The 25603-nt window shown below is 50.2% G+C and overlaps 1 protein-coding gene across 1 annotated transcript in view; it reads left to right on the top strand.

Annotated features, from left to right (window-relative positions):
* DCDC2C (doublecortin domain containing 2C) overlaps positions 1–25603 on the top strand; it is a 47385-nt gene that overhangs the window by 6535 nt on the left and 15247 nt on the right. The window contains exons 2-6 of the mRNA XM_025282362.2: positions 856–907; positions 8424–8500; positions 13555–13683; positions 17632–17769; positions 19606–19648. Coding sequence (XP_025138147.2) covers positions 856–907; positions 8424–8500; positions 13555–13683; positions 17632–17769; positions 19606–19648 — 439 coding nt within the window. The remainder of the gene's footprint in view (positions 1–855; positions 908–8423; positions 8501–13554; positions 13684–17631; positions 17770–19605; positions 19649–25603) is intronic.

Raw genomic sequence — 25603 nt, 5'->3', positions numbered from 1 at the left:
ATCTCAGAGGGACCCTCACTCCTCTAGCCGCAGACCCCACCATTCCCTAACACCACCCTTTGCAAGCATCAGCTTTCACTTGCCCCCGTAGGTGTCTGAGCTTGTGACTCCTGACTGCATAGTAAGTGCTTAAAAATGTCTTTTCCTTCCATCCACCAACTCTTAGTCAATCCTTCTCTGACTGTGGCTAAAATCATTGTCAAGAACAATCTCAAATACCTAAAAAATTGTTTTAAATCAGAAGGAAGCCTTAACACATATACATTTTAATGTATTCTTTTTTATCATTAAGAACATCTGCTCTATCTTTGAGGCATATGGAAGACTCTTCAAGAGTCCTCAGGTTGACAGTTGTCCCTGGGGGGCTCATACACGTTTGATTCCTGCGGCTCTTTCCAGCGCTCAGGTTTTGGCAGGATGGGGTCCAGGACGACATTCCGTGAGACGTGCGGGACAGTGCAGGCGCGAGGGAGCTGGGCACGGCGTCCGCGTCTCCGCCCTGACTTTGGCTGGTAGTGGACCCTGGATGAGCCACGAGCGACCCTGTAAAGCTTTCCTCTTTGAGTCCTTCCCAAGGTTCCTCTGTGATGAATAATGTCATGTGAGGGAAAGCAATGCCACTTGAGGACAGTTTTCCCGAGTGGTGCCAACGGTGGCAGCACCAAGCATGGACACCTTCCTGCAACGACATTTCTGTCGTATGTTGACGTGGGCATGTACGGTGCTCAGGATTTTAGCTTTAAGTTGATATGGAGTGGGATATTATGATGCCGAAGACGAGACACCGCCAAAGAGGCTCAAATTTTCAATCTGAATATCTACCTTCTAACTAGGTTTCTCTCTCTTCTTTTGCAGTTATATTAATATAGTTCCCAGAAAGCCTGCAAAGATGAGGAAGTTGAAGGAAGTAAGTGCTCACTGCCAGCTACTGAAGAGGGGATAAAGTGGGTGACTTGGTGAAAATGGAAACGTCGGTGTGGAAACAGCCTTTGGTACGGAATGCCTACAAAGGCAGCTGCTCTTGAAGCCAGAAGTCACTGGGCGAGCTTGTTCTGTCAGAGCGCCTCAGTCACCAAGGTGGTGGCCGTGGCGAGAATGTTGTAAGACTGCCGTTAGGGAGAGAGCAGGTCCATCCACCCAGTTAGTGAGATGTAGTGTGCTGCCATTCATTAAGCCTTTTAACTCCTCTTTAGTTTTGGGGGTTTGGAAAGACAGGTGTCAGGAAAAGTTATTCAACTCGCACGATGTTGAAGCTCATTATAATGTTAAATTCAGAGATTTGCTCTATGTTCCCAACATTTCTGTGCTTGAAAGACATTTGAAAGGTCTACAAGATGGAACCATCCATCACTCTATTCACATCGCTTGGGTCTTAGCAAACAAACCAACCGTAGTTCACATGTAAGTTAAAAGAGAGCCGCCTTTTTAATGAGCGACAAAAATCACCAGGTGAACAAGATAGCCTGATGCTTTGTAGAATGCAAGATGATTTTACTTTTTTATTTTATAAATGGGCTTTCGTGGAGTATTTCAAAGGTGAGCTGTTTTTAGAGTATCTGCTTCTACACGTGGTAATTTTGCTATTAAGTGTTCTCCTCTGTAAAAAGGAGATGAGAATGTGTGTTAGACAATGTGTAATATGAAGATTACATGATGAAATATATGTAGTGTACCCGCACTAAATGTGTCGGTTCTCATCCTCCATGTCCTCTAAATGTCCTTGAACTCCAGCCAGGGCTCCAGTCAAGGACGGTCCAGCGGTGCTCGCTTTGCCCCCAGGCACCAGTCCCTTTAGCATTACTTGCCCACCTTAGACTGTCACTTGCCAGGGACCGGGGGAAAAGTTCCCAACCAGAAAGCAATTGGCAGTCACCGAATTTCCGAGCTGCCTTAGTAAAGAAAGAGGAAATGTGTATGGTCATCTTTAACCCCTAGGTCCCTGCATTTCCCTTTCCAGGTGGGGCAGGGAGTGGGAATAAACACCAGTTCTGAAGAGGACCCCTCGACAGTAACTGTTCAAATTTGACTCTATGTTTATCCTTTGTACATTGCAATGATTTAAAAACATTAGACTTGATTACAGGTAACATTTAGCATTTTAGGACAGGAAGGAGACTTCCTAGAATATCTCATCAAAGCTCCCTGTTTTCTGACTGAGGATGCTGTGATGGGAGACGTTAGGACAAGCCTTGTGTGAAATATGGGTACCATCCCATCTTCTCCAACTTGGGCCTAGATTCCAGGGCCCTCACACCAAGGTTGTGGTTGCCCAAGGAACTTTGTAATTGTTCTTTTGAAATTTGCACTCTTTCATTTAAAAAAAAAATCTGATTTTAAAGTCATTCTTGCTGAGAAAAATGTCAAAATTGCCGTGCAGAAAAGCTCAATGAGGAAAGTGAAAATCGCCCATGATCCCTCCTCCCAAAGATCAGCACCGTGTGTGTTTCGTCATGTCCCTTTCCAGCGGCCTTTCTCTGCACAAGTAGCGAATATCTAGCTATCTACCCTCATAGACACACATGTATGTACAGTATGTGTGTGTATATATTTAAAGAGAGGCAGTCCACCAACACACACTGTTCTCTTCTTTTTATTAGTTAAGTATCATGATAGGTTAACCTAGTAAAGGATCTCCTGCAACATGGTTTTTAGTGGCTGCAAAATGTTCCATTATGTGAGTCTATCATAATTATTTAACCTGCTCTCTGTCAACCGACCTTCCATCCTTTTGCGTTTTCATTATTGTACCCAGGCACTGGGATGGCCCCCGATAGAGCCGTCGTGATTGTGAGGAGGAGGAGTTAGGCGCACAATTTTAGCCTCTTTAATGTTGACTTCCAGCACGTCTCTCCGAGCATGCGCTGCTTCCAGGGCACACGTGACGGCGTTCCCGTAAGAACGCCACCCCCACCCTGGGGTGCTCCGTGTCCTGTGCAGTGGGGAGGCCTGGAGGTGCTTGACGGTCACCCCCAGGCCCCCGCTCCTTCGGTGAAAGATGTCACCCCCTGAAAGTGGCTCGTGATTATTGCTGTTTGATGTGTAAATCCTTGTCTTGGTGGGACTGTACTGTTTCCACAGCCTCTGTGAGGTAGCTTTGCAAGAGAACGTGGTGTTGAAAGCTCCCCAGACCTTGTCAGAAGTCGAGACCATGGGCTCCCCTCTTGTACCCACTCCAGCCAGCTCACTCGGTACACACGCTGGGCCTTAAAGATGTTTATGGCAGCATTTATTATTATTATTATTGTTGTAATTTCAAAAACCTGGGAACCATGTGAATGTCCATCAATAGAGAAATGGTTGAATGGTTTATGACATCTTACTATGATTAGATCTATAGATATGGATCTGAAATAATACCTCTTAGAGTGTTGTGGGGTTTGAGACGGTGATGGGCCTGTTGTAAGAACTCAGTAAATCATTGAAATTATTACTCATAATATCTTTAAGTTGGAATAGCTGACCCTATCTGAATTTGAAGTCCATGAATGCCTACCAATTTGAACACCAGTGAAAACTGTTAAAAACACTAAATATAATATACTATAAGTTTTGGACAAGTCCAAATATTCAAGGTTTATATGTTTTACTAAATTATTCTGCCTTATTTTGTGATACAGTAATGCAGAGTAGGAGTGCCTAGCTTTTTGTAGAGTATTCTTTCACAGAACTTATATTCTGGTCAAAATATTAAATTAATGCAAAAATTGAAGAAGCTTCTTAAGAGATCTTAGTTTAGCAAAAAAATTTACTTAAAACTAATTAGAATATCATAGTAGTACATTTCCTATAACCATAGAAATGACGTGTGCTTCAGTGTAATGAATCTGGAATTGCATTTCATTCAATGGAGAGGCGAGGAAAATTAGACTCCAAATAGTGCTCTTGGGATCTTGAGTTTCGATGATGGTGTCATGTTGATTTAATGAGAATGACGTCGGTGTCCAATTTTTAAAAAGACTTTTTAAATAAACATTAAAAAAACTGTCATTTGTGTGTTTGGCTCCACGGGGCCTTCGTGGCTGAGCGGGCTGTCCCCAGCTGTGCCCAGTGGGGCTGCTCCCTAGTGTTGGGGCGAGGGCTTCTCATTGCTGTGATCTTTCTTGCTGTGCAGTGTCCACTCTGGGGCCCACACGAACTGTACCAGAGCTGGGCCTCCGTAGCTGTACATCTTCCTCCAAACCCCGTTGTTATTTTGTGTTCCCTTTCTTGGAGAATGGAGTTGTACACCCAGTTTCTGAAACCAGAGACCTAAACGTTGTTCTTAGTTTTCCGGTCCCCTAGCTGCCCCGTGCCGCATTCCTCCCCTCGCCCCTCAAGCCCATTCAGTTACTCCTCTGATTCTTGCTAAGGGCACCAGAGCTGCTCCTGGGAGTCCCGTGCCTTCCACTGGCCTTTCGGCAGGCTGCACCTCCCTTTCCAACTTGATCGCCTCGGTTCCCTGATGCAGACACTTCCAGGCCTGCCTTCTTGCTCCCAGGGGTTGGAGTCTATTCTGCTAACCTTGACCTGGCCCTTGCTTTCTCCGTCAGCCCCACCTCTCACCACCCCTCCCTTTGAGTCCAGGATCTAGTCTAGCACTTTCTGTTTCCCAGAGACCTTGTACCCACAAGGGTGTGTCCCAAGTCCTCTCGCCAGGATGTTGCGTATATGCTGCTCCCCCGGCCTCATTCAACATTTCTTCCCATCCTCGAAGGACTGGCTCCTTCCTATAGTTCGGCTCTCAGCCTGGATGCCACTTCCTCCAGGAAGCCTGCTTTGTGTCACTGTGAGGAGGGGGTGCACCCATCTGTGCCCTACGCTGGCCCCCATGGAGCCCTCACCACAGAGCTACGTGTGCTTGTCCTCTTGTTTCCAGACCGCCCCTTCATTGGCCTGGGTCCCCACGTGCCCAGCACTTCCAAGGCAAGGTGTGATGCTCACCTTTGCGTCTCTAACACTTAGCACAGTTCCTCCTGTGGTGGATCCTCCACAAATAAGGCTTAAGTAAATGAATGGAACCATGGCCGAGGGCCTTCCGGAGTCTGCAGCCTGGCAGAATTTGGACCAGGTACTGTCCCTGGGTCGGTTTTACTTGAGGCCCCGCTTCTGAGTAGGGACTTCCCAGGATGGCCAGCAGGCTGCATGAGTCAGTGGCCGCCTGATGCTTTGTGATGGCTTCTCTGATTGTGGACTCAGCAAATCTGGAGTCATTCAGAGCACCAGTTCCAGCCTGTAAGTCCATTTGTCAGTGGGCAGCTGAAGTCCTCAGATAAGCAGATGACACCACCCTTATGGCAGAAAGCGAAGAAGAACTAAAGAGCCTCTTGATGAAAGTGAAAGAGGAGAGTGAAAAAGCTAGCTTGGAACTCAACATTCAGAAAACTAAGATCATGGCATCTGGTCCCATCACTTCATGGCAAATAGATGGGGAAACAGTGGAAACAGTGACAGACGTTATTTTTGGGGAGGCTCCAGAATTACTGCAGATGGTGACTGCAGCCATGAAATTAAAAGACGCTTTCTCCTTGAAAGAAAAGCTATGACCAACCAAGACAGCATATTAAAAAGCATAGACATTACTTTGCCAAGAAAGGTCCATCTAGTCAAGGCTATAGTTTTTCCAGTAGTCATGTATGGCTGTGAGAGTTGGACTATAAAGAAAGCTGAGCACCGAAGATTGATGCATTTGAACTGTGGTATTGGAGAAGACTCTTAAGAGTCCCTTGGACTGCAAGGAGATCCAACCAGTCCATCCTAAAGAAAATCAGTCCTGAATATTCTTTGGAAGGACTGATGCTGAAGCTGAAACTCCAATACTTTGGCCACCTGATGAGAAGAATTGACTCACTGGAAAAGACCCTGATGCTGGGAAAGATTGAAGGCGGAAGGAGAATGGGGACAACAGAGGATGAAATGGCTGGATGGCATCACCGACTCAATGGACATGAGTTTGAGTAAACTCTGGGAATTGGTGATGGACAGGGAGGCCTGGTGTGCTGCAGTCTGTGGGGTTGCAAAGAGTTGGACACGACTGAGCGACTGAACTGAGCTGAGCTGAGCTGAGCTGAAGTTCGTCCTCCAGGGGAGCGTGACCATGGGTCAGCTATGGGGCTTTTTGTTTGATGTTTGGCATGAAGAAGGCTGTGAAGTTGTTCACAGAGGGTTGTCAGAGCAGGATGGGGCCGGGGACAGAAGGGACTTCAGGGCAACAAGAGAAGATCCGCTGCTGTTGACTGGGCTCTTAGCTCTGAACTTCAGGCGCTTTGCTGAGCACTGGACAATGAGTCCACTCACTTTGTGTTACTGGCATCTCGAGCAAACCTATGTCAATGCGCTACTTTTTTTTTAAACTTTTTTTTGGCCTAATATATATGTTTTAATTTTTACTGAAGTGTATTTGATTTACAATATTGTGTTTCAAATGTGGTTGAAAAAGTGATTTGGTTATGCATGTTTTTTAAGGTTATATTTCATTATAGATTATTACAAAGAATGAATATTGCTCCCTGTGTTATATGGTAAATCCTTGTTGCTTATCTATTTTACTTGTAGCAGCTTGTACGGGTTAGTCCCAGTCTCCTCATTTATCAGCCCCACTTTCACCGTTGGTAACTATAAGTTTGTTTGCTATGTCGGTGAGTCTGTTTCTGCTCTGTATATAGATTCACTTGTATTTTTTTCAGATTCGACTTATAAGTAGCGTCATGAAATATTCATCTTTTTCTGTCTGACTTACTGCACACACACTGCTCTGATCTGCATTGCATACGCGGACAAACAGGCTTAGGGAAGCGAGACAAACTGAGCAAGCTCACACAGTAATAAAGAGACGGAAAAAGTCCTGGAGTCATGGATGACTCAACAAAGGCTCCTAAGTGCTATATCGACATAGGTTCAAGTGCCCATTTTGCTAAAACCTTTAATAAAATATTTTTGATGGCTTATTATGGCCAGGACACTTAATAGCTGTGTGTTCTTGGAAAGATTGTATAACCTCTGATTCTTTGTTACCTGGTTGTTTTGAGGCTCAGACACGAACACCTATAAAGGTCCTTGTGCAGCGCCTGGTGGAGAAGGCACTGGCACCCCACTCCAGTACTCTTGCCATTTCCTTTTCCAATGCATGAAAGTGAAAAGTGAAAGTGAAGTCGCTCAGTCGTGTCTGACTCTTAGTGACCCCATGGACTGCAGCCTACCAGGCTCCTCCGTCCATGGGATCACTAAGAGTCAGACACGACTGAGTGACTTCACTTTCACTTTTCACTTTCATGCATTGGAAAAGGAAATGGCAACCCACTCCAGTGTTCTTGCTTGGAGAATCCCATGGACGGTGGGAGCCTGGTGGGAGGCCGTCTATGGGGTCGCAGAATCGGACACGACTGAAGCGACTTAGCAGCAGCAGCAGCAGCAGCGCCTGGTGCACAGTAGGCATCAACAAACCAGCCGTGCTGCTTTGGCAGCCTCAAGTGTCTTCCATCACGGACACAGATCTGGTTTAATGACCCTGATTAGTCGCTCAGTCGTGTCTGAGTCTTTGCAACCCCTTGGACTGTAGCCCTCCAGGCTCCTCTGTCCATGGGATTCTCCAGGCAGAATACTGGAGTGGATTGCCATTTCCTTCTCCAGGGGATCTTCCTCCCAACCCGGGGATCGAACCCAGGTCTCCTGCATGGCAGGCAGATTGTTTACTGTCTAAGCCACCACCTTCAATAAAGAGCTCTAAAGCCCACTGGGTCCTGCCTCTTGGGGAGGATGATTGACACGAGTCTTGAGACTGTCACCACCATCAGACAACAGAAAAGCGTGTTTGCCTGACACTTGTTAGGAGATTATTGTATGGAATACAGGGGGAAAGGTCCAGAATCATGTATTTAATTGCTGGAGCCATTGAATCAGGCAGGTGATATTGGGGTTAATGAATCATTAACACAGAAAAGCAGCTGGTTCATTGTTTCCATAATTTTATGCAGTCAAGTGGAGAGCTGCTTCTTAGGGTAGCCATACCTTAATAGAATTTTGCAAAGGATAATTTCTGCTGTTTTCTTTCCATACTGAGCCTGCAAATTCATGGTAGTTGTTGATATTCATGGCATTGATTTGGTGGCTATTAGTATACGAGTATATATAATTTTTAAAATCTGTTTGGTTTTGGCTGAGCTCTTTGTCGCTCGCTGGCTTTTCTCCAGCTGCGCCGTGAGGGCTTCTCGTCGTGGTGTCCTCTCTGGTGGAGCACCGGCTCTAGGCCGTGCCGGGTTCAGCCGCTGCAGCTCCCAGACTCCACCCAGCACAGAGCGCAGCTTCCCTGGGCCCCTCTGGGGTCTGTTCTGTTAGCGGGGCTGCCCCACCTTTGCTTAGATTTTGGGCTGATGCGGTGTGTCATATAGGTGTTCAACAAGCATTTTTTAGCTTGACCTGGGTTCTGGGCTTCCTTTGTCTCCTTGCAGATCAAACCGGTGGTTCACTGTGGCATGAGCGTGCCTTCCAGGTGGCAGACCTTCCATCGCACATCCCGACAAATAAAGTGAGTCCAGTGGGGGCAGAGGCCCGAGCCCCTTAAAGACAGTAGCCTCCCTACTCTGCCTTCCTCCTCGTCCTCCCCCTGCTCACCCTGACGTCTCTTTCATCTTCCTGGAACCTTCTGTTCAATTCCGCCTTGCAGGTGCCACGTGTTCTCTCAAGAACCTTGATTTTGGAGAACCAACGCCATTGCCCCACCGCAGTTCCCGGGCCATGTGGGGGCAGAAACACGCAATTTAGTCTCCATTTTTTCATTTATTTTGCAGTCTAGCCATTGCAGCTGCTGGATGGTGATCAGAAATGTAGAAGTTCTGTTCCCAGCGAAACTTAAAAAACAAACAAAATAGTTATGATGGCTTTCCGAGTTTCCGATGTTCAAGCGAGGAAGGTAGTTTTAAGCCTCCCTGCTGAACTGGGAGCTGGGGTAGCCGGAGTGGAGGCTATTGAGGGTGAATTCTGTAGCAGCCAGGTGCCAGAGACAGAAGCTGACGCATGTCCCCTCTCTCCTGGTCCTGCTCCCGATGGAAGGAATTCCAGTGATTTTTCAGGTCCTGGCTCCCCGTCAGAGGGGCCCCAGCTCGGGTTGGTCCCAGCCTTGAGTAGCCAAGGCTCTGCTTTCCAGTCGGTTGTCCTTCCTGTCCCTGCTGATCAGCCAAGATCTGGGGCCCCGGAAGCAGGGAAGCCCCTGCGGAACCAGCGGAGCCCCCGACGGAGACACCCAAGGGCATTATGACAAACACGACCTGCTGGTTAGCGAAGCTGCTCCTTCACTCACCCTCAAAAACCCAACCATCATTTCTCTAAGATACTTTTCCTTAGCCTTCTGCAAGGGAGCCACGCACACAGCCAAGATCTTCCCACTGGGCCTTTTATTCATCTGAGAACTGTTTTGAAATAACAAGAGACGGTATTTCTAAATTTCGTGAAAGACCTCTCTTTCTGAAGAATGGATAGAAACCTAAGGGAACGTTACTGGCTTACGGGTCCTTCCTGGCAAAGACACATTTCCCTGATGTATATGTATTTTTTGTCCTGACCCAAGTTTTCAGTGGTTCTCACTTCCTTTTCCAGGCTGTTTTTTCCTATGATAAATCAGTTATTCTAAGGCCTGTGGTTTGTTCTGTACATGGTGTGCTAGAAACTCCACTAGATGGACCCCAAAACCATCCAAATGCAGGGCTCGCATGGAGACCTTGTAACTTAAAAACAAACAGAAAATAGGTAAGATGGTTTTCAGAGTTCTCAGTGTTCGAGCGAGAAAGGTGTTTTGACCTTCCTCACCATGACGACCACCACCACCATCACCATCATCATCACTATCATCTTCACTGTCACCATTACCACATCACCACCATCACCATCACCACGATCACCACCACCATCACCACCATCACCATCACCACCACCACCACCACCATCACCACCATCACCACCATCACCACCACCACCACCACCATCACCACCACCACCACCATCACCACCATCACCATCACCACCACCACCATCACCACCACCACCACCATCACCACCACCACCATCACCACCACCACCACCATCACCACCACCACCATCACCACCATCACCACCATCACCACCACCACCATCACCACCACCACCACCACCACCATCACCACCACCATCACCACCATCACCACCACCACCATCACCACCACCATCACCACCATCACCACCACCACCACCACCATCACCACCACCACCACCATCACCACCACCATCACCACCATCACCACCACCACCATCACCACCATCACCACCATCACCATCACCACCATCACCACCACCACCATCACCACCATCACCACCATCACCACCATCACCACCACCACCACCATCACCACCATCACCACCACCATCACCACCATCACCACCACCATCACCACCATCACCATCACCACCACCACCACCACCACCATCACCACCACCACCACCACCATCACCACCATCACCACCACCACCACCACCATCACCACCATCACCATCACCACCACCACCATCACCACCATCACCACCACCATCACCACCACCACCACCATCACCACCACCATCACCACCATCACCATCACCACCACCACCATCACCACCATCACCACCATCACCACCACCACCACCACCATCACCACCATCACCACCACCACCATCACCACCATCACCATCACCACCATCACCACCACCACCACCACCATCACCACCACCACCACCACCATCACCACCACCACCACCATCACCACCACCATCACCACCATCACCATCACCACCACCACCATCACCACCATCACCACCATCACCACCACCACCACCACCATCACCACCATCACCACCACCACCATCACCACCATCACCATCACCACCATCACCACCATCACCACCACCACCATCACCACCACCACCACCACCACCATCACCACCATCACCATCACCACCACCACCACCACCACCACCATCACCACCATCACCATCACCACCATCACCACCATCACCACCACCACCATCACCACCACCACCATCACCACCATCACCACCACCACCACCATCACCACCACCATCACCACCATCACCATCACCACCACCACCATCACCACCATCACCACCATCACCACCACCACCACCACCATCACCACCATCACCACCACCACCATCACCACCACCACCATCACCACCATCACCACCACCATCACCACCATCACCACCATCACCACCATCACCATCACCACCACCACCATCACCACCATCACCACCATCACCACCACCACCACCACCATCACCACCATCACCACCACCACCATCACCACCATCACCATCACCACCATCACCACCACCACCATCACCACCACCACCACCATCACCACCACCATCACCACCATCACCACCACCACCACCACCATCACCACCACCACCACCATCACCACCACCATCACCACCATCACCATCACCACCATCACCACCATCACCACCATCACCATCACCACCACCACCATCACCACCATCACCACCATCACCATCACCACCATCACCACCACCACCACCACCACCACCATCACCACCACCACCACCATCACCACCACCATCACCACCATCACCACCATCACCACCATCACCATCACCACCACCACCATCACCACCATCACCACCATCACCATCACCACCATCACCACCACCACCACCATCACCACCACCATCACCACCATCACCACCACCATCACCACCACCACCATCACCACCACCACCACCACCACCATCACCATCACCACCATCACCACCACCACCATCACCACCACCACCACCACCACCACCATCACCATCACCACCATCACCACCACCACCACCACCATCACCATCACCATCACTATCATCTTCACCGTCACCATTACCACATCACCGCCATCACCACCATCACCATCACCACCATCACCACCATCACCACCATCACCATCACCACCACCACCATCACCACCATCACCACCATCACCATCACCACCATCACCACCACCACCACCACCACCACCATCACCACCACCACCACCATCACCACCACCATCACCACCATCACCACCATCACCACCATCACCATCACCACCACCACCATCACCACCATCACCATCACCACCATCACCACCACCACCACCATCACCACCACCATCACCACCATCACCACCACCACCACCACCACCACCATCACCACCACCACCACCACCACCATCACCACCACCACCACCATCACCACCACCACCATCACCACCACCACCACCACCACCACCATCACCATCACCACCACCACCACCACCACCATCACCATCACCATCACTATCATCTTCACCGTCACCATTACCACATCACCGCCATCACCACCATCACCATCACCACCACCAAAACCATTATCTTTATCACCACCACCACCATCACCATCATTATCACCATGATAATAAAATTCATTCCTGGATCCAGGTGCTATTTCCTACTTTGAAAAAACACTTCTTATTTAAAAACATCTAATGTTTTTCCTACTTAAAAAATTAATAGTAGCTGTCTGTGTTTGGAAAGACTTTTGGGGTACACCCTTTAGGAACACCACTCAGGAATGTTGCTGCAAATCTTCAACATAGTAGTAACACCACAGATGAGTTGTGATGCAGCTTGCACAGGACATCCTTTCAAGGTTTGTTTGGGGGCAACATTTAAACATGGGAAAAGGTGGACTCTGGAGTTTGCAGGCCTCTTGCCACAGAGCCTTAATGAGAAAATGGATTCTTTTTATTGGGTGCAAGCATGTTAAATTAAAATTTACATTTACCCTGAAAAAAAAGAGAGATGTATTTCTCCAATTTTAAATTATTTGCATTTGGATGTGGCTCAGCGGGAAAAAACCCTCCTGCCAATGCAGGAGATGTGGGTTCAATCCCTGGGTCGGGAAGATGCCCTGGAGAAGGAAATGCAACCCATTCCACAATTCTTGCCTGGGAAATCGCATGGACAGAGGTGCCTGGCAGGTTACAGTCTATGGGGTTGCAGAAGAGTCAGACATGACTTAGCGACTAAACAACAATATTATTCCATCGTGCATATGTACCACATCTTCTTTATCCATCCCTCTGCTGATGGATGTCTAGGTCGCTTCCACGTCCTGGCTGATGTAAATGGTGCTGCAGTGAGCATTGGGGTGCATGCATCTTTTTGCATTACGGTTTTCTCTGGGTATGTGCCCAGTAGTGGGATTGCTGGGTCATGTGGAAATCCGAATTTTAGTTTTTTTAAGAAACCTCCATACTGGTCTCCCCTAGTGGCTGTATCAATTTTCATTCCCACCAACATTGTAGAGTTCTGTTTCGACAGAGGCATAGTTTTTAAAGAATAGAATGTAGCTCTGCCCATTGGCATGTTCTCTCTCCTACGAGGCTGAGTCCCCACCACTTGTGCCCCCTTCTCCGAGCTCAGGGCTCTGTGTGGTTTGCATGGTTCTGTAAGTGTGTGTTTTTCTTGAACACCCAGCATTTCCCCCAGAGCTTAAGGCACTAACAAAGTCTTTTCCTTTTATCCTTGCAGTGTTTTCACAAATGGAAGATTATTTATTCCACCTGTAAAGATTATTATACCCAAATTCAGCCTGACAGAGTGGAACAGCGTGCTGGCCATGGTTGGGGAGAAGGTCTTCCCTCTGGGAGGCGTTAGAAAGTAAGACTGCGGCCTGCCCCGGGGACCCGGGAAGTGGGGGGTTTCGGTGAGAACTTCTAGCCAGCACCAGCGAGGTCTAACATGAGGCTCGTGAGCTCTGGTTTTAACTCTTCAGGCAGGCAGTACTTCTGTAGTCTTCGGACCATACTTATTTTTAACCAATTTTGTTCATTCACTCAATGAAGTTTAGTGAGTGTCCCCCTCCCACAAGGTGTGGTGAACACGGCTACCCAGGCAGATATGTCCCGTGACCCCACTGTATCCCTGGGACCCCCACACCCCTGCAGGTGGCCAGCAGTTAGAGCTGGGCAGGAGAAGTCGGGGGGCTGACCGGCCCATCGGAGAGGGTGGAGTCCTTGGACGGAGGAGGCCGCAGTGGCCGCACCTGGGTCACTCTGGGGAGGCGCCGAGCTTCCCAAGGTCTGTCTCCTCCTCTGGGAAATTGGAAGTAAGAACAGTACCTGCTTCCAGGAGTTGTGATGTGGTGAAGTGCCTGAGGAGCCCTTGGTGTGTTGTGAGTGTGGGATGGGCTGGCAGTCCTGATAGGGAACAAGCGAGGCGTCTGGGGGAAACCGCAGACAGTCCACTGTATGCAGCTGGTGTCCTTGTGGGGAGGCAGCCAGGCCTGAGGCCAGAGCAGCCTCCAGGGTCCACACCGTGCAGGCCTTGCAGGCCAGCGCCTTGCTGTCTGGAGGCTGCTGTGCATGTGTGCGTGTGTGTGTGTGTGTGTGTGTGTGCGTGTGTGCGTGTGGTCAGTGATGCACTGGGGAGGAGAGGGCTGAGGTGGCCACGGTGACAAAGTCCTGAGCGGATGGAAGGCGCTGGACCTGGAGGTGGGGAAGGTGGCCTCTTATGAGTGGACAGGGGACAGCAAGTCGAGAGTGAGAGGAGAGGAAGCGTGGCCGAGCGGGGTTGGGGGCCCCACGAGCCTGGGCCCCAAATGTATGGTGGGACGCCTTGCAGGGCCGCTGTTTCCTCTGATGCTTGGCGGCCCGGGGTGAGGGAGGGGGCAGATGGGTGGATGGGTCTGTGGCTGAGCGGGGAAGGATCAGCCCGGGAGGAGCTCGGTGTGGAGGTGAGTCCAGGGACAGCCCAAGGTCATAGCTGGCAGCCTGGTGGTCCCTGCAGGGAGGAAGGGGGCCGAAGTTGTCGAGGCCGCGGGGCTGTGGCTGGAGGGGAAGGTGTGGCTGAGATAGCAGAGGAGCCTCCTCGGGCAGCAAGCCGAGGACGAGGGAGGGTGGCCTGTCCCCCGGCCCCCCATCTCCCTGTCCCTGCTGGAGAGCACGGCGCTGAGTGGTCCCTGCCGAGTCCTGAGGCTCCGAGGTCTGGCTATTTCCGCTCTCAGCATCTGTGGAGCACGGTGGGCCGCGCCGCTGAACCTGACCCTGACCCTGGTCTTGCTGCTTTCTCACTCGCTGGGGGTACTTCCAGCTCAGCTGCCCACTGTCTTTCCCTCTGTGACCTTAAACTTCATTGTTTCTATGTGCGTTTCTTCCTTTTGGCTCCTGTTTTAGCTTCTTTGGGGATTCCTATTGTCCGGATGATGGCACTTCTCATTTTTATCCCCTAACTTTCGCTCTCCACGTTCTGTTATCATTCCCTGCTTCATCCTGGGATGGCTCCTCTGTTTTTATCTTACAAACAATAATTGCTGATTTCTTTTTTTTTTAATTTATTTATTTTTTTATTGAAGGATAATTGCTTTACAGAATTTTGCTGTTTTCTGTCAAACCTCAACATGAATCAGCCACAGGTATACACATATCCCCTCCCTTTTGAGCCTCCCTCCCATCTCCTGCCCCATCCTACCCTCTAGGTTGATACAGAGCCCCTGTTTGGGTTTCCTGAGCCATACAGCAAATTCCCATTGGCTCTCTATCTTACACATGGTAATGTAAGTTTCCATGTTACTCTTTTCCTGCGTCTCAGCCTCTCCTCCCCTCTCCCCATGTCCATAAGTCTGTTCTCTATGTCTGTTTCTCCATTGTTGCCCTGTGAATAATTCTTCAGTGCCATTTTTCTAGATTCTTTATATATGCATTAGAATACAGTATTTAACTTTCTCTTTCTGTCTCACTTCACTCTGTATAATAGGTTCTAGGTTCATCCACCTCATCAGAACTGACTCAATTGTGTTCCTTTTTGTGGCTGAGTAATATTCCATTGTGTATATGTACCAGAACTTTATCCATTCATCTGTCTATGGACATCTAGGTTGGTTCTATGTTCTAAGCTATTGTAAATAGTGCTGCAATGAACACTGGGATACATGTGTCTCTTTCAAATAATTGCTTATTTCTTAGTTCCCTTATTTTATAAAGGTTTCCTTGTTCAAGCTCCTGCTCCATCTATCCGAGCACGTCTTCCGGTGGTGTCTCCCTAGCCGTCCACGCCCAGCACCTTGGGGTCCAGGCCCCCGGCCCAGGCTCTGGGGGAGGCTGTCCTCCAAGCTACGGGAGATCAGTCTGCCACCGCCCTGGGCCTCTCACTGCTGAGGGCGCCTGCCCCTCCCTGACTTGCTGCTGGTGAGCTGTGAGCCCTCTGGGGCGACGGACACCGACTGTCCAAGGTGACAGCAGGAGGGGAAGGGAATTCCAAGCCTTGCCTCCCACCTGGAAGCCCGGGGCTCCAATCCCAAGGTGTCTCACCGCTCTTTCCTGTCTGGGGGTCTCCTTTTTGCCCCTCCAGGTGACCCAAGGTAGCAGGGCCAGGAGCTGCCCTGGTTGGAAACAGATGCTCAGGCCCCATCCTGGGCTCACAGGATCAGCGCTTCTGAGGCGGGGGCCCAGCCGCTGTGTGTGAGCCAGCGCCCGGGCTGGTCACATGCTCGCTGGGGTTTGGGGGTGTGCGGTGGAGGGAGGGGTGGGTCCCGGGGGTCCCGCCTGTTCCACGTGTCCTGCTTCCTTCTCTCGTCTCCGCTCCTGTGCTTGCTGCAGTTGTTGGTAAGCATGTCCTCCACCCCAGCTCTGCGTCTCCTCCCTGGGGCGCAGTGCTTTTCCTCCGTCTCATCCCATGCACAGCGGCCAGCTGAGTGCTGTCAAACCGCTCACCCCACACTTGCACCCTCCGCTCACTCTAAGTCAGCGACGAGGTCCTCCCCTTAGGATTCCAGCTCGTGATTCAGTGTTGGGGTCCTCCGTGTGTCACCTTTTGGTGGCAGCCAGCCCCCTGTGTCCCGGCTGTCTGCAGAGGCCCCTTCTTCTGCCTCATAGGCTTCCCTCCATCTTCCCGAGGGGAACTCCTATGCACCCTTCAAACCCCTGTGCACATTCTCCCACCCCAGTGAAGCCCACAGTCGCTTCTGGTCTTTCTCTCCTCAGGACACGGGCACTTTGCCCTTCTCTGGTCCTATTGACTCTGGGGAAGCAGTGACTTTCTTACTCATATTTTTATCCAAGGCAACGCCTACCTCATTGTCTTGTGCCTAACAGATGCTCAACATTGAGTGAACTGAATGGTTTCTTAAATGAATGAATGAGTGCATTAATACTTGCCGGAAAGAATGCAGAATAAAAAGCAGACGTATGTTAGTCTTTCGGTGCTTATAAGAAGGCGTATTGTTCTCTAATAAATGCCAGGGTTTTTTTCAAGTATTGTTACACAATATAAGCCAATTTGTATTCATTTTAGCTGTTATTAGTTAAAATTAATTGAACAGCAACCTGCAGCTTAAAGTGTTCTTCTCAAGGGCCTTTGAGCACTTTTACATAATTAAAAATATACTTTAATTAAAAAATCTAAAAATAGAAAGCAAGCCTAATCCTGGCAGAGCACCCCCTCAGGGCTCAGCGTGTTTGGATCACGTTTGCTCAGAGAGCATCAGTCCCGTTACTCCCCGTGTGGCCCACACGCCAGTCATGTTCTCTACTGGACGCCCCTTCTCTCCATCCCCGGCCCTGACATCCCAGCTCTTAAATCTGCAGCCTGTTGCTCTTTCTTTATTCGCAGACTGTTTACAATGAATGGACATCTTTTGGACAACTCTAAGGATTTGCAAGACAACCATTTTTATGTGGCTGCGGGACTGGAAGCCTTCAAGAATTTCCCTTACTGGAAGTCCCTGAAGGTGCCGAGTGAAGTCCAACAGTGAGCACTTTCTGTTCTTTTTCTCGCCTGGTGAAACCTGCCCTTTCCCTGGCACCTCGCCCTCACGTGGCCAGTTCAGTTCAGGGAGTTCAGTCTCTGTGACCCCATGGACTGCAGCATGCCAGGCCTCCCTGTCCGTCACCAACTCCTGGAGCTTGCTCAAACTCATGTGCATTGAGTCGGTGATGCCATCCCACCATCTCATCCTCTGTTCAGGTATCTGTTCAGGAATCTGCTGTTTTCAGGCCAGATCAGGTATCTGCTGTTTTTCTGAAATTTGATCTTCTCATTTTATATGTGATGCAGTTTTGGATTTTCAAAATCTTAGGTGTGGAGGAACCTCTGCTGTTGGGGAGAGTCACAGCGAGGTGAGGTCCCAGGTCTAGTGCATTGTCTTTCTCTGGGTGCCTGGGGTCACAGAGGTCAAAGGTCTAAACGTGCAAGATGGAGGTGGTCCCAGGCCACTGTCATGGTAACCCGCCCTCCACCTGACACAGTTTGTTTTCTTAATTCAACTTGCTTTTCCTTCTGTAAAGCAGTGTGTGCCGGGGGGCAGTCTCTCCTGGTGAACAAAGCCGTGATTTTTATAGTAGATCCCAGACCTGGACAACAGGGAGCCCCCGGAGTGTGGGTCTTTGGTCGTGGAGGAGGGGCTGGGACGTGGAGGAGGATGAGACTACGGGGGCTGCGGTCCCATCCCCTGAAAATTGTGACGACTGTCCCTCACTCCCCAGTGGCATCTGGGACAGGGCAGGCGGGCACATGAAGAGGAGACCCCTGCTCTCCTGTGGGCTCCAGCCTGGGGGGCAGCCGGGGTCTTCTCTGAGGCAGAAGAGCCCGGTGGCGGCGCCCCGACGCACGCCCCGCGTCCTGCCTCGATGCTCCCGAGGACGGAGCGGGCTGCTTCTGCAGAGAGCCCTTCTCACTGTTCCCGGTCCTTGAGGTGATGAGACAGGTGGTTTGCGTCTGTCCCCAGGGCATAATGGTGCTTGACCCCTCCGTGAATTTCCAAGTCCCACCCAGCTAGCTTCTCAGGCTGTATTTGTGTGAAAACCCTCCGTGCTCCCAGCTCCACATATCAGACTGTAGATTCCAGTCCCGTCCGCCCTTTCTGAGTTTGCCGCCAGATGCAGACACCGCCCTGTGGGTCTGGGGCCCTTGGGGTCCTGACTCCGGATGAGCTGTGAGTATCAGACTCCCGATCAGCTGTGAGTATCAGACTCCCGGTGTCGTCAGGGTGGCCCCAGGCTCTGCGGACCGACGTGCAGGAGGCTGCTCGCGGGACGGAAGGTCCGAGCTGTATGCCGATCCAGCTCCTCATGTTTGGCCCCAAGGGAAACGAAGGGGGTACTGGGCTTGGGGCTGGATTTTGGCCCCAGTTCTGCTGATCAGTTGGGGGGCGTTTGAGTAAACCCTCGTGTCCGGAGCCCGGGTTCTCTCCCAGCCCAAGGAGAGCAGGAATGCTTGTTCTGCACATCCTCTCAAGGGCTGTGTGAAGAAACCGCGTTTGCAAACGTGATTAAACAAGCGTCAAAAACTTTCAAATGTTAGGGTTCCCATCCCCCCTGCCCTGAGAGCCTATAAAGGCTTTAGGGCAGAAGGTGCCTATAAATGTGCTGCCTTGGGTCAACCTTGGGTCAACCACTACCCACCCCGGGAGCGGGGTGCTTTCTCTCCCGGAAGCTGATGTGCTGGGAGGCTGTGTCCTCTGGGACAGTTAGCTCCTTCCTCGGGGTGGTCAGTGTCTCCTGAGGCCGAGGCAGCGGTCCACATTTTTATTCAGATGTTTTTGGTGAGCTTTAAACATTTCAAGCTTGATTCTCTTTTGTTTTTCAGAAAGTACACAGACATGGAGAAACATTCCCGAAGAAAGAAAAAAGTAAGTACTTCTTAACACGGGACAAAGGACAGCTGTCATTGGCCCTGGGGGCTCTTGAGTGTATGTGTCTATTCTTTTCTGAGTCAGGCTGCCAGCCCTTGGGTTTGCTCTCCTGGTGAGGTGCTTTCCTCCTCCAAAAGACCCTGGTGTCCGTTGGCATCATAAAGGACACAGGACAGGCTGGCTCCGCTCCTGTCGAACGAGCTTCTGAGCACAGGCTCCCTCCTGTGAATGAGGCGAGCAGGAGATCAGGGGTGAGCCTGGAGCCCAGAGTCCAGGCCTGGGGGGCACGTCAGGTGTTAGCGATGGAACACAGTGAGTGCGGAGATAAAAAGATACACAGGTCTTATGGGACCTGCCAGGAGGAGCGAAAGTGAGCGTGGCTTGGCCTGGAGGGAGCTGGGAGTGGATTTTAGGTAGACATGACAGCCGGAGGGTGTGTGTGTGTCTGTGTGTGTGCGCGCCTGTGTGTGTGCACATCTGTAAGTGTTCATCTAAACACACAATTTGTTATTGCAACACAAAGCATGGGGCAAGGGAGGCAGGTGGAGGCCAGACCGTGGCGACCTGGACAGACCCACCTGTTCACACGATGACCGCGTATTCCAGACCAGCTTATGAAATCCGTGCTGCAGTGCCTCTGCTGTGTGCATTTTCATTCAGCAAAGCTGTTGAATGCCTACTGTTTCCTTCCTTCCCACCTGGCCTGCTTGAGTCCTGACCCTCTGCAAGTGGCTGGCCTTGGGAGCTCTTGAGTTATCAGTCTACTCTTTTCTGATAGCAGGCCGCCAGCCCTAGGGTTTGCTCTCCTCCTGTTGCAGCTCCGATTTCATACCCACTGTCTATCACCTCCCTGCAAGGAGCTCTGGCTTCCGTACCCCCAGGACCCCCTTGCATTCGCCTGGGGCAAGCCTAGCCTCGGGATGCAGCCCTCACTCCGTCTGTACTTGCCCTGGAGGAGCTCAGTGACGGCACCACTGGACCGGCCCTCTCCACACTGACTCCATGGCCACAGGCCTTGCCCAACTGGCCTGTACTGAAAAAGCCTCACTGCTGAAAAACACTTTCTCAGTATATTTTGCTAAATGTTGTTAGGGAGCTTTGCACATCTCTTCCTAGGTGAGATGAGCCTGGAATACCTCTTTCTCCTGCTGTCTGGCTTTTGGTGTGAAGGTTTCTCTGATTTGACTCTGTTGTTATTTTGGTACCTTCTTGAGCTGAAGGGTCATCTTACTTTTGTCTCTCTTTCTCTCTAAGGATTGCATTGAGTGTTAAATGTCTGCTGGATGAGTGGGTGAGCATCACCAACACAGACGTGTAAGAGGTGATTCTGTGCTCAGGGTGCGCTCCGTCTAGTGGGGACAGGCACATGGACTTGAGCTGTGACATACGTTTCGTATAAATGAGTCGTGTGACTAGGATGATGCCTGGTGGGAAGGGGGGCGATCAGCACGTGGAGCTCAGCAAACGAGGTGCATGTTGTGACTCAGAAGGGCCAGGTCATCCGGGAGGGAAATAGCACAGGATCCGAGCTCTACAGGGTTATTCTCTGCCGCCTTCCCTGGGATTTCACACGTCGTGTGGGCACTGAATTCTCAGTGATGACTCTATTTAGCGTGAATGGTGCAAGTTTGAAATCCCACACCTTTGTGGTTTTGGATGCCGCTGAACACAGATGATTGAATCCATCTGCTGAACCCACAACGCGGGTTTGTAAGCACGTGCTTGCGTTGTGTCCTCTTTTCACTGTTTTGTTGTTTTGGCTTTGGCTCCTTATAGGTAGGGATGTAGTTTTCTTTTCATTACACATGTAAAATTGGTCTAAGGTTGAGCATGTTTTTTCCAATGTATCTACACATCCTTTCCCCTTCTGGAAGGGGAAAGATAGTATCAGTGCAAAGACAATGGGTTTGGATGAGAGTATTTAATACTTTGGACTCTAAAACAGAATGATTACCAACATGGCATAAACTGCAATGCAAAAATGTGTTATTTTAGAAAAATTAGATCGATCATGCATGCAACAAGCACATTTTGTTCTATTAATAAAAGACTAAAAGTCCTAGGAGAAAATAAACGGCACTGGTTTAGCAAAGGCTGAAGTACAGATACCTGCCAAGGGCTCGGCGTTATCCGTCGTCTCTTGTGTAAAGGCCCGAGTGGCCCGTTAACCTCAGAACTGAGCCCCGAGGGGGTCCTGGTCCCATCTGAGGACTGGACTGTGTTGCTGAGAATGGAAACTGCTCTGCGTGCTGGCCCCTTCCCTTTGGCTGCAGGAGCCTGGATTTAGGGCTAATCACAGCAACTATCTTAGGCTAAATACATGTGTTCCCTTATTTACTTGTTCCCGACTTTCCACTTCTAGCTTATTAAGCTTTCATTTATTTTCCGTGTGAGCGACCTCAACATCCTTCTGGAAAGTGAGGGGAGGAAATTTAAAAACCCACCCGGAAGCCCAGGACTGCCCTCAGTGGGGACATCGCCCTGCGGTGTGTGAGGGGCTGTCCTGAGCCCTTGGTCATCTGCCCATTCTAAGGGTGTCAGCTAGGCGGAGTAGCAGCTGTTGGTAAGACCGAGAACTGAGTTTTCTTTTAAACCTGCAAGCGGTTTTTTAAAACAGTTAAAAAAATTGAAGTATGGTTAACTTACATGTTGTGTTAGTTTCAAGGGAACAGCAGAGTGATCCTTTTATACAAGTATATGTGCGTATGTTCTGTTTCAGATTCTTTTCTATAATAGGTTATTCAGGACACTGAGGATAGTCCCCTGTGCTCTTCTCACTGTCTTGCGCTGTATTCCCCTGTGCTTGTTTATCTGTTTTGTAGAGCAAAGTATCACATCTTAATCCCAAACTGCTAGTTTCTCACTCCCTCCTCTTATCCCCTTTGGTAACCATGGGTTTGTTTTCTATGTTTGTGAGTCTATTTCTGTTTTGCAAATGAGTCAATTTGCATCATTTTTTAAAGTCTCCACATATAAATGATATCATATGATATTTGTTTTTCTCTGACTTACCTTAATAGGATAACCTCTGATAATATGAGAATGTTATGTATGCTTGTTCCGTACGATAATGATAATCATAATAGTATGATAATCTGATAACATGAAAATCTCCATCCATACTGTCCCATTGTACACATGTACCACATTGTTCTTAACGCATTCATCTGTGGGTGGGCGCTTAGACTTCTTCCACGTCTTGAGTACTGTAAATAGTGTTGCTGCGAACATTGGAGTGTGTGTCTCTTTTCAAATTAGTGTTTTCTCTGGACACGTGCCCGGGAGTGGGACTGCGGAATCGTGTGGTCTAAATCTGCAAGTGTGTATTTTGCTTTAACGCATTTGATTTTTAAAAAATTATTTATTTTCAGCTGCTCCAGGTCTTCGTTGCTGGGCGGGGGCTCTCTCTAGTTGCGGCGAGTGGGGGCCACTCTTTGCTGTGGTGCTCGGGCTTCTCATCGCGGCAGCTTCTCCTCCTGCAGAGCACGGGCTCTAGGCACACAGGCTCCAGGAGCTGCAGCTTGCTGGCTGTGTTGCTCTGCGGCATGTGAAACCTTCCCGGACCAGGGATCGAGCTCGGGCTGCCTGCGTTGGCAGGCCGATTCTTATCCACTGCACCACCAGCAAAGTCCTACAAGTGTGTTTTTCAATGACCTACGGTACGAGGTCTTCCTGACCCCTCAGTGAGCAATATCAAAAAGACACAGAGCTCTCCACCCACAGGCTGTCAGACTTGAGCGAGGGCATCTGGTGATGAATTTACACGTGTCTGGTGGCCGGGCAAAGCTTCATGTGCTGGAGATAACAGATGAGCCGCACGCGAGTGTCTGCCAGCCGAGTGCTGGAACGTGAAGTGATCATGACACAGGGACCAGAGTGGTCGTGACTGTCCTCACCCGGGAAGTGGCCTCTGTTCTCTGGTCTAGCCCAAGCCTGCAGCCATCCTGATTCCACCAGCATCAACCCCTCCCTCCATCAACAGTTCCAGGAGGGCAGCCAGTCACCTCTTTGACTTTCAGATGCACCCGTGTCGCTCCATCAGCACGGCCCCAAAGAGTCAGGAGAGCACAGTACCTGTGGAGGGAAAGTGGGGTGCAGGAGGCAGGCTGGGAGGGCAGGTGAGACACCTGTATTCATGGGGCTCCTGACCTCAGCAGTGAAGTGAAATGAACAGACGCACACCTGAGAATCACTGCTAACGACGGAACACAATGTACGGACTGAAGATGCAGCATGAGTATAAATAGCAGAGGGGAGGCCCGTCCCGAGGCCGCCGGACCCCTCAGCCGATGGCACGCGGGGCAGCAGTTGGGTCTGAGACCTTCTGTGCGTCACTGGTTCTGTGACAAACGTTCTCCTGTCCTGGCTCCGAGACGTCGTGTTGTGGGTTCATTTGTTGTCACGGTGAACTTGACCACAGCCGCTCGCTTTACTGTCTTTCCAGTTGAGGGGGTGCATGGCTGGCACTGCACACAGTGAGTTTAATTGCTGTGTAAATGTCCTCGAGATGATTCTGCTGTGACTCAGAATTGAAGTGGGCTTCTATGTGCGTTTGCTTTTAGTGGGTATGCTCTTCAATTCCATATGCTTTTGTGAAACAACAACCAATTCGTTTATGGACCCAGAAAAGGGAGACAACTCACACGTAGCTGAGCTACCAGTTTCAATAACCTGTTACTATGCAAAGAGCCATCATCTAAAAACCGAGGAGCTTATGACGACTCTTGACAAGCCAGCCTTTGGACTTCCCTAGTGGCTCAGCTGGTAAAGAACCTGCCTGCAATGCAGGAGACCTGGGTGCGATCCCTGGGTTGGGACAATCCCCTGGAGTAAGGGAAAGGCTACCCACTTCGGTATTCTGGTCTGGAGAATTGTGTGAACTGTATAGTCCATGGGCTCACAAAGAGTCAGACACTGCTGAACGACTTTCACTTACAATGATGGTGATTTATTATTTCTCTAGATTCTGTGGGTTGGCTGAGTGGGTCTTGGGCTGGTTCCACCAGGTACTTAGGAGGCTGCATTTAGCTGGAGGGTCCACTGGGCTGGGGGCATCTAAGGCCATGTCCCCACTTCTGAAAGATGGTACTGGTTATGGCTCCTCTGTTTTCCTTTGGGCTTTCCTGGTGGCTCAGGTGGTAAAGAGCCTGCCTGCAACACAGGAGACTCAAATTTGATCCCTGGGTCGGGAACATCCCCTGGAGAAGAGCGTGTCTACCCACACTGGTATTCTTGCCTGGAGAATCCTGTGGACAGAGGAGCCTCGCGGGCTATAGTCCATGGGGCTGCAAGCAGTCAGACATAAGTAAGCATGCCCACAGACACTGTTTCCCTACACATGGTATTGATAATTATCTATGTCTAAATAGTTCCTAAAGGGCATTTTTTCAGGATGTAGAGGAAAGAACTTCTGGGTAATAAGGAAGCACCTTAACATGGCTTAAGTGGCAGCTTAACTTCTTTATTAACGACACAGGAAAGAACCATGTGTTTTACCGATTTTTGGCATCTCGATTCAGTAAAATGGGAAGGAAAACCATGAGAAGGAACGTGGGCATGGACATGCCCAGATGACCAGGGAGTGAGAGGAAGTGGGAGGAGTGAGGAGTGACTTCAGGGTTCCCAGGGCAGTGGTGGGGGATGGCAGTCAGGAGCGGAGACCTGGGCCCCTGGGGAGAGAGGAGGCAAGTGCTGGTGTGTGAGGAGGTGCTTTGCTCCAGATGACCACGTCTGCCACACGAGAGGGAAGGGGCGATGTGAGGTGATATCTCTGCAGAAAAGTATTGTTTCGGCTTTGTTTTGATCAGAGAAAAGCTTACTGCAGGGTCAAGCAAGGAGAACGAGTGGCTTGGGCTCAGAAGCCCTGAACTCCCCACAAAGTACTGTTGATGTCAATCAGAATTCTGTATGATCTGCAGCAGAGGACAAGTCTGCTCCCATGTTTGTCTGGGG

This window comes from Bubalus bubalis, chromosome 3 (assembly GCF_019923935.1).
Source record: "Bubalus bubalis isolate 160015118507 breed Murrah chromosome 3, NDDB_SH_1, whole genome shotgun sequence".
NCBI classification, from domain to species: Eukaryota; Metazoa; Chordata; class Mammalia; order Artiodactyla; family Bovidae; genus Bubalus; species Bubalus bubalis.
Note: the sequence above shows the minus strand (reverse complement) of the source record. Positions and strands in the feature narration are given on the sequence as shown.